Consider the following 10,270-nt stretch of genomic DNA (forward strand, 5'->3'; position numbering starts at 1 on the left):
ATGTCTGCTTTCAGTAAGACTTTATAATTTATGTTATTTTCTATACTCTAATTATATGGGGTCTGTAATTTGACCAACCTTGTAACCATCATAAAAAAAATCAGGAAATAAATATAAATTATGCTATTTTCGTGCTAAAATGACTACATATTATAACACAAAAATACAAATATTTAGTTTAAGTAGCATAAATCTCATAACGTTTCATATTTATTATTTCTATTATATTGACGTTCCAGTCATGTCTTGCTAAGATTGTAAAAAATGTATCTGAAGACGGTTGGTATAGATATTAAAACTTTTATTAAGATAAAGCGCAGAACAACGTTTCGAACTTCTTATGTCATCTTCGGGTTAACATCTTCAGGTTTTCCATATTCTGCTTGTTTCTCCAATATAAAAGTCGTAGCAGTTATTGCATTGCATTTTATAAATAATGTTGGTGTTGTGTTTGTCAGTGTAGTTTCTACATAGTATGGACTTTAGTTTTGTACTTGGGTTTTGAATGAATTTGATATAAGAAAGTTGAAAAGTTCTTATGTGTTTTATTTTAATAAAAGTTTTAATACCCGTACCAGTCGTCTTGGGATACATTTTTACTTCAAGTGGGTTTCTCGTCATCTCGAACTACCTAAGATTACATAACTTGTTGTGAAGTGGTGCACGTGCACTCAGATCACGTATCCCGTAATAAAAAACTGACCTTCAGTTTTCCCTGTCTTGGCTGTGTTTTAATGTACGAGTATTTTGTAATATTACAGTTTTGTAATAATTTCAATTATTATACATTATATACACGTATATAGATTATTACTATTTATAAATAAATTATTAAACTTATTTTTGTGACACAGATTGAATCTCCATTGATCAGATTACATACTGGTACAGGTATGTTGATGATACAATTGCTGGATTCACATCTACAGACACACACTTAGTTTTTCAACCACGTTAACTCGATACACCCCAGCATTAAGCTCACCTGTGAACACGAAAAACTAACCAAACAGCATTTTTTAATCTCAAGATCACTAGAACCGATACATAATTTGAAACAGAAATCCACCGAAAAATCACCCAAACTGGACTATACATTCCTTGGGACTCAGCACATGAAACAAAACAAAAACTCAACATACTAAGAAACCAAATAAACACAGCCATAAAACTATGTTCACCAGATAAAATTAACGATGAATTAGACAAAATAAAACAATACTTCATCAACATCAATAAGTTTCCTCCACAAACCGTAGAAAACATTATACGCACACACCTAGACAAAAAGCAAAATCAACCAACAAAAGTAAATATATCCCATGATTTAAAACATCACAAAACCATATACTGCTGCATACCATATATTCCCGACATCAGCAGAAAAATAACCAACATTGGGCAAAAACTAGTAAAACAATATGACATTCTAGTTAATACCAAATTTATTCAAAAACCAGGCACAAAACTGAGGTCTATACTATGTAAAACCTACACTGACAAACACCACAGCAACATTATTTATAAAATACAATGTGATAACTGCCACGACTTCTATATTAAAAAAACAAGTAGAAAAATGGAAACCAGATTCAAAGAACACCAAAAGTCACCTTCACAAGTTTTCGAACACTGCAAATCAAATAAACACAACATAACCAAAGAAAACACCGAAATACTAAGCAGGGAATCATGTATTAATAATAAAGGCAAATCAGTAACTAAAACCAAAATTAAACCAATACAAATTAACAATTTTATACCTATAGTAGTTAATAATCCAACATCTAGCTGCAACGCCCCCTACAATCCCGTAACCGTTTATACTCTCGTCCCTAAGACGTGTGTCCGGCAACGGTCAGTTGCAAACTCTTTCTTTGTTAGTCTGAAGTTGACTTAAGAAGGTCGAAACGTTGCTATCTGCTTTATTTTAATAAAATTTTAATATTCTTGAGAATATTTACGTCGAAAAGAGTTTCTCGTCATCAAGAGTGAACTTATTTTTCTTAAAATAAAGAACAATGAATCAAGAAGTTAACCAAACAATTATCTCTTCTTGTAACGATCTGTTGCTGGACTTTGGATGCTAAGCCTTTTAAATTTTGACCGTAAAGGATAAGAAACAAAATTATTTTTAGGTTTTATATATATATAGTTGAATAACCAAAAAATATATATAAATAACTATAGGGATACCATAGGATAACAATATCATTTATTAAGTAAGATTTATTCAGATTTTAAAAAATATAAAACTTTAAGCAGACTAAAGACATAAACTACCTCATTGAAAACTTCGATCGAAGACAACGTTAAAATTTTGAAGATGAAACTAGCTGAGAAAACCACCTAAAATATTCTAACCTGTTAATTGGTTATTCACGCGTTATATACTGTATTAAGGGACCGTTTCAGAATTGGAAAGGGTTGAACGGAGCCATTTGGTTGGATTCCGTGCCTAAATCATATCTCATGATTATAAAAAAAAATATAAGGTTTTTATTTAATGTTCCTGCTTTTCAATATTGGTAGTTTTATTTCCTACTTTGTACAGAACTTATGACTTTGTATTTTAACATTACAAACATATAATTTTAACAGTGCTGCATTCAATATTCAACGTGACTCATATAATCTACATTTAATTGCGTTATTTTGATATTCACTATTAAATTAATAAATGACCTCATATATAATATTATATAATATTAAAGCTTAGATTATAATAAACAAGTTTATTCCATAGTTATTGACATAAATTAATAAAACAGTAGTAGTAGTTCAAAAGGATATTGGATAACAGTTGAAACTGTTCTCTGAACTACATATATTGTTAACTTCATATTTCTTGAATCAGATATAATCGGGACAGTTGAAACTGATTTGTGCTTTGTTGCTGTTATTTGAACTGGACATTTTATTAATGTGATATTTCTTGAATCAGATATAATCTGAACAGTTGAAACTGTGCTTTGTGGCTGTTATAAGAACTCTATATTTTGTTAACGAGTTATTTCTTCAACCACGTACAATCTGAAAAGTTCATATTGTAGTTTGTGGATGCTATTTGAGCTACACATTTTATTAAAGTGATATTTATTGAAACAGATATAATCTAAACAGTGGGAAATGTTATTTGAACAAGATATATTGTTAACTTCATATTTCTTGAACTAGAAATATCTGCACAGTTAAAACTGTGACTTGTGGCTGCTATTTCAACTATACATTTTGTTAACGTGATATTTCCTGGACCAGATAAAATTTGAACAGACTATATTGTGCTTTGTGGCTTTTATTTGAACTAGAAATTTTGTTAACATGATATGTCTTAAACCGTATATAATCTGAACAGTATATACTGATCTGTGGATGTTATTTGAACATTACATTTTGTTAACGTAATGTTTAGTAAACCAGATGTAACCTGAACAGTTGAAACTGTGCTTTGTGGCTGTTGTTTGAATTCCACATTTTGTTAACGTGATATTTCTTGAACCATATGTCATCTGAACAGTCAAAACGGTGATTTGTGGCTGTTATATGAACTAGACATTTTGTTAACGAGATATTTCTTGAACTATGTATAATCTGAATATTATATATTTAAAAATGGCTGGTATTGGTAGAGAAGGCATTAGTAGAAGAGTGAACAACGTTTCGACCTTCTTTGGTGATCGTCATATTCACAAAGAAAGAAAGGTTTACTGACCGTAGCTGACCACATGTTTGAAGGCGGTTGTGTGATTGAGTGTAGGTATGTAGATGGCGTTCTTAGATGTTGGATATATTTATTTATATAGGTATAAAGGCGTTCCTTTGTATTGGTTTATTTTGGGCTTGAGTTGTTGTATAAGTGAGGCTTCTTTAATTTTGCGTTCGTTTATATTTGTTTCTTTATTTAGTTTTTGGGTGTTTTATATGGTTACTTTGTGTTTATTTGATTTGCAGTGTTTGAAAACTTGTGAAGGTGACTTTTTTGTTTTTTGAATCTAGTTTCCATTTTTCTACTTGTTTCTCCAATATAGAAGTCGTGGCAGTTATCACATTATGTTTTATAAATAATGTTGGTGTGGTGTTTGTCAGTGTAGTTTTTACATAGTATAGACATCAGTTTTGTGCCTGGTTTTTTGAATAAATTTAGTATTAATTGGAATGTCATATTTTTTTTACTAGTTTTTGCCCTATGTTGGTTATTTGTTTGCTGATGTCGGGAATATATGGTATGCAGCAGTATATGGTTTTGTGATGTTTTAAATCATGGGATATATTTACTTTTGTTGGTTGATTTTGCTTTTTGTCTAGGTGTGTACCTATGATGTTTTCTACGGTTTGTGGAGGAAACTTATTGATGTTGATGAAGTATTGTTTTATTTTGTCTAATTCATCGTTAATTTTATCTGGTGAACATAGTTTTATGGCTGTGTTTATTTGGTTTCTTAGTATGTTGAGTTTTTGTTTTGTTTCATGTGCTGAGTCCCAAGGAATGTATAGTCCAGTATGGGTGATTTTTCGGTGGATTTCTGTTTTGGATTGTGTGTCGGTTTTTTGTAATTTTGAGGTTAAGAAATGATATTTGATTGCTTTTTTCCTGTTCACATGTGAAGTTAATGTTGGGATGTATAGAGTTAATGTGATTGAAAAATTAAGTGTGTGTTCTGTAGATGTGAATCCCGCAATCGTGTCATCTACATATCTGCACCAGTATAGTGGTGGATGTAATGCTGTGTTAACTGCTTGTGTTTCAACTTGTGTCATAAAAATATTGGCTAGAACTGGTGATACTGGGTTGCCCATGCTTAGGCCATTTGTTTGTATATAGTTGTGGTTGTTGAATATGAAGTTTGTCTTCATTGTGGTGAATTCTATGAGGATTGCTAGTTGGTTGCTGGGAATGTCTATTGATCTGTTAGGGTCTTGGATATGGAGTTCTAAGGCTATCTTGCAGGCTTCAGCGGTTGGAACTTCTGTAAAGAGGGATATAACATCGAAACTGGCCATTAAGGCTTTATGATTAAGTTGATTAAGGTTAGATTTGAAATTTAAAGTCTTTGATGAATGACCTGGCTGATGTTACATATTTGGAGAATGCCCATGCTATGTATTTACCAAGATTGTTATTAAACGATTCATATGTGGACATTATTTTCTCTACAAGTGGGGTTTCTCGTCATCACGGATTATAATCTGAACAGTTTGTACTGTAAATTGAGGTGAGCTATACATTTTGTTAACGTGATATCTCTTAAATCATGTATAATCTGAACAGTTAAAACTGCGTTTTATGGCTGTTATTTGCACTATACATATTTTAACGCGATATTTCTTGATCCAGATGTATTATGAACGGTTGAAACCGTGGTTTGTGGCTGTAAGAAGAACTATACATTTTGTTAAGGTGATATTTCTTGAATCATATATAATCCGTACAGTTCATACTGTAACTTGTGAGTGTTATTTGAACCAGGTATTTTGTTAACGTGATATATCTTGAACCAGATATAATTTGAACAGGTGAAACTGTGATTTTTGGTTGTTATAAGAACTGTACATTTTGTCAATGAGTTATTTCTTGAACCATTTATAATCTGAAGATTTTATGCTGTAATTTGTGGCTGTTATTTGAACTAGACAACTTTTATCGCTTGAACTACATATTATCAGTTTATGCCGTGATCTGTGGCTGTTAATTAAACTATAGATTTTGTTAATATGCTATTTTCAGAACCAGAGGTAGTATCCAAAATAACTATAAATAGTTTTCAGATTAGAAATTTTGAAACTGAAAACAAGGAAGTAATTTTAGTTAACTATCAATTAATTGGGAACTTGTTTAAAGGAAAATATTTTATTTTTAAAACTTTGTACAAATTATTAAATAAGAGAAACACATTAAACTAGGAATGGTGAAATAAACACTATTTATTTGCAGCTGGTGTTTTACATCTATTTATTACTGAGGTTAAAGTGTAAATAAACTACGGAATTATTTTAGTTTGATCTTGAATCGAACAATTCTGCTTTTCACAATATAGACCTATTTAAATTAGGAATTAAAAGAAGATTCCTATGAAGTAATCATGATGCTTGCTGTAGAGCATGAACATTCCCAATGTTATAAATGATGTTGCAACTTTGTAAACAAGGATGAACGCATAGAGCGAAGACATTTATATTTCTGTATTCGTACTAAGGCACATGGCTAACACATCAAAAGTACAATAATCTAAATATGATGTATATAGGGCATAGAAATCAGTTTAATACTTAGTTTTACCTGAATGTTTTAGAATATAATGCCTACTTCGTTTGAAGTGTCAAGTTTATCTTTATCTAAAATAATAAATCGTCATAATGTAGGATAATGATGACGTATTATTTATTTTAGCTGTGATTTAATAACAATGACATTTCATGGTCGTTAACTGCTTCTTTAAACAGCATCTCAGTAAATTATCTTCGCTCATAATTGTATAAGATAATAATCAACCATTAAACATTAATTTTATCCAACGTTGGTCCACAAGTGGTCGTTGGCATTAATCAGTATGAGAATATTAATACAATATATGTGATACGAAATGCTTAACGTACACTTCACATACTTATGGGACCTCAAGTCAACTTTCTACTTAAATGTACACCTCATGAAACCTGATCAAAGAATAAATGTACACCTTTTAAATAACGAATGCATGTTAGGGTTAGTTACTAGCGTTTTTTCTCAAGTTCTTCTGCAGGTGGTCCGAAGGTCTTGCTTCCATCTCCTGTTTTCAGTCTCGTCTTTTCAATAACTTCATCTGGTACCGTTTTCAGATCATAAGCTTGGCCTAGTTTAGCCATATAATCGATGAACATCGTCGTAAAGTTATGTTTCCAGCCATACTCACTAGCGGCGTAATGGTTGGGAAAGCTGTGGTGAAAGTTGTGGAATCCTTCTCCTAGTGCCCACCAGGTTATCTTGGCGCTCTCTACCGCAGTCAGAAAGCGATTATATGGTTTGTTTCCTCGCCAGTGGGCGACGCTGTTAATGAGCCATGTCAGGTGTAGCGATACGACGTAGCGAGCGACGCCATTGGTTACAAAGGCGAACCATAACCTCTCGCCCCAACCAAGCACCGGTATCATGGTGGGTATTATAAAGCCACAGAGAAATGCGAGAGGTACGTAGAATCTATTCGTGATAAAACAAGATATGAGAAATTCTAGTTCATTGACCCTCTTTGAATAGTCACGAAAACATCGTCATTGATTTAGAAATTAAAAGATGAAAACTTAAAGTTTTTATAAATTTTGATTTCTTTGTCACTGCTTTCCAACATTCTGTATATGTACTTTACGTTTCTGATATTATAATAGGCATTCAAACAGTGAGCTAGTTTTATGCTATGGTATTAAACATTAAAGTGCTGAGATAGTTTCATGTTATTAAGGATCCAAACAGTGAGTTAGTTTCATATTAGTAAGGATCCAAACAGTGAGTTAGTTTCATGTTATTAAGGATCCAAACAGTGAGTTAGTTTCATATTAGTAAGGATCCAAACAGTGAGTTAGTTTCATGTTATTAAGGATCCAAACAGTGAGTTAGTTTCATATTAGTAAGGATCCAAACAGTGAGTTAGTTTCATGTTATTAAGGATCCAAACAGTGAGTTAGTTTCATGTTATTAAGGATCCAAACAGTGAGTTAGTTTCATGTTATTAAGGATCCAAACAGTGAGTTAGTTATGTTATTAAGGATCCAAACAGTAAGTTAGTTTCATATTATTAAGGATCCAAACAGTGAGATAGTTTTATGTTATTAAGGATCTAAACAGGTTAGTTTCATATTATTAAGGATCCAAACAGTGAGTTAGTTTTATGTTATTAAGGATCTAAATAGTAAGTTAGTTTCATGTTATTAAGGATCCAAACAGTGAGTTAGTTTCATATTAGTAAGGATCCAAACAGTGAGTTAGTTTCATGTTATTAAGGATCTAAACAGTAAGTTAGTTTTATGTTATTAAGGGTCCAAATAGTAAGTTAGTTTCATATTATTAAGGATCTAAACAGTGAGTTAGTTTTACGTTATTAAGGATCCAAACAGTGAGTTAGTTTCATGTTATGGTATTAGGGATTTAAGAGGACGTGGCTAAAAAACAAACATTAAACTGTTTCCCCCTCGCCCAAACGAAAAACCAAAAACAACAGAGAATGGACCAAAGCTATTCCAAGGAAGCATTCTAATTCAGAATATAACCAAAATTTTATTCCTCCAACTTACCCCCTAGTGGCTCAGCGGTATGTCTGTGGACTTACAACGCTAAAAACCGGGTTTCGATACCCGTGGTGGGCAGAGCACATATAGCCCATTGCGTAGCTTTGTGCTTAATTCCAAACAACAATCCTCCAAATTATTTTAATCTCGATGATTAATCAGATAATTAAAGTATTATCCTTAATTCAGAGGATAAGCAACAAAGAAAAGACATTAATATATTAATAAATAAAAAAAACCTTTCTAGTCTGCAACAAATAGTAAAAGGAATAGATAAGTGAAACCACATGGATAAAACATTTCCTTATACTGCAGCGAACATCACTTTCTCTAGAAACAGTTTTACTCGTGTGTTACCAATATTAATGTACAAATATTAGAAAAATAAAATAATATAAGTACTAATATATTTAGGCCTAAAATGTGTGACAAGAATCACATTAACTGAAAGACTTCTCTTAATGTGGTCATGATTAAATTTTTGAAGGTTGATTAAGAAACGATTTCTAATGGCAACTTGTTATTACTAAACTATATGAAAAAAAAAATATATAATGATTCACTATCAAAGGATTCGTTTGTCCCTCATAAATTCCAAAGAATCTCCAGTAAATCTCCTGTTCGGAGAGTTTTGTATGCAGACAATTTGGTTTATATCTTACCGTCGTTGAAACCGTACCACAGGGTCTTCCAGGAGGTCACTGCAGTCGACAGTTTTACCCTTTAATATGACATTCGGGTGTTTCCTTCTCATCAGCCATCCCATGTGAGCGAAGAAAAGTCCTCGGTTGATATCGTGGGGATCAGCGTTCGTTTCGGAAAATTTGTGATGTACTCGGTGGTCACGTGACCACTCATAAATGTCGTTCTAACAAGAAAATGGAACAAATTTCATCTCACACTTTATGTACAACACTGTATATTTCTTTTATGTTATATTTTATACATAACAACAAGCATTGTAAATGCTGTATTTTTACAGTATGATACGTTTCTTATTTATTATGATGTATTTAGAAGAAAAACTTGTTATCTGTTACACTTTATAGAGCAGAAGAAACGTCATATATGTGACACTTTGTATAGCAGAAGAAACGTCATATATGTGACACTTTGTATAACAGAAGAAACGCCATATATGTCACACTTTATATAGCAGAAGAAACGTCATATATGTCACACATTATATAGCAGAAGAAACGTCATATATGTCACACATTATATAGCAGAAGAAACGCCATATATGTCACACTTTATATAGCAGAAGAAACGTCATATATGTCACACTTTATATAGCAAGGTTAAGAAACGTCTTATATGTCACACTTTATATAGCAGAAGAAACGTCTTATATGTCACACTTTATATAGCAGAAGAAACGTCATATATGTGACACTTTATATAGTATAACAGAAGAAACGTCATATGTCACACTTTATATAGCAGAAGAAACGTTTATGTATAACAGAAGAAACGTCATATATACCACTAATAATAGAAGAAGAAACGCCATATATGTCACACTTTATATAGCAGAAGAAACGTCATATATAATCACACTTTGTATATTAGCAGAAGAAACGTCATATATGTGACACTTATATATAGTTAAGAAGAAACGTCATATATGTGACACTTTATATAGCAGAAGAAACGTCATATATGTCACACATTATATATAGCAGAAGAAAACGTCTTATATGTCACACTTTATATAGCAGAAGAAACGTCTTATATGGTCAAGACACTTATAGAGCAGAACGAAACGTCATATATGTCACACCTTTATATACAGCAGAAGAAACGTCATATATGTCAATACTAATATATATAGCAGAAGAAACGTCATATATGTCACACTTTTATAAAGCAAAAGAAACGTCATATATGTCACACTTTATAAGAAAGTCAGATATAGAAACGTCATATATGTCACATTATATAGATAAGAAGAAACGTCCACATATGCTCAACACTTTATATAAATAAGAAGAAATCGTCATATATATAATGT

The 10,270-nt window shown here is 31.8% G+C and overlaps 1 protein-coding gene across 1 annotated transcript; it reads right to left on the bottom strand.

The window, feature by feature from the left end:
* Positions 1–5,904: 5,904 nt before the first annotated feature.
* LOC143256195 (stearoyl-CoA desaturase 5-like) lies at positions 5,905–9,158 on the bottom strand. The gene is made up of 2 exons (XM_076513065.1): positions 8,919–9,158; positions 5,905–7,174 (listed from the first exon to the last, which is right to left on the bottom strand). Exons 1-2 carry the CDS (start codon positions 9,020–9,022, stop codon positions 6,712–6,714), a joined length of 567 nt encoding a protein of 188 aa, XP_076369180.1. The 5' UTR covers positions 9,023–9,158; the 3' UTR covers positions 5,905–6,711.
* Between the last annotated feature and the right edge of the window lie 1,112 nt (positions 9,159–10,270).

The sequence above is a fragment of the Tachypleus tridentatus genome, chromosome 7 (genome assembly GCF_004210375.1).
Source record: "Tachypleus tridentatus isolate NWPU-2018 chromosome 7, ASM421037v1, whole genome shotgun sequence".
Classification (NCBI taxonomy): Eukaryota; Metazoa; Arthropoda; class Merostomata; order Xiphosura; family Limulidae; genus Tachypleus; species Tachypleus tridentatus.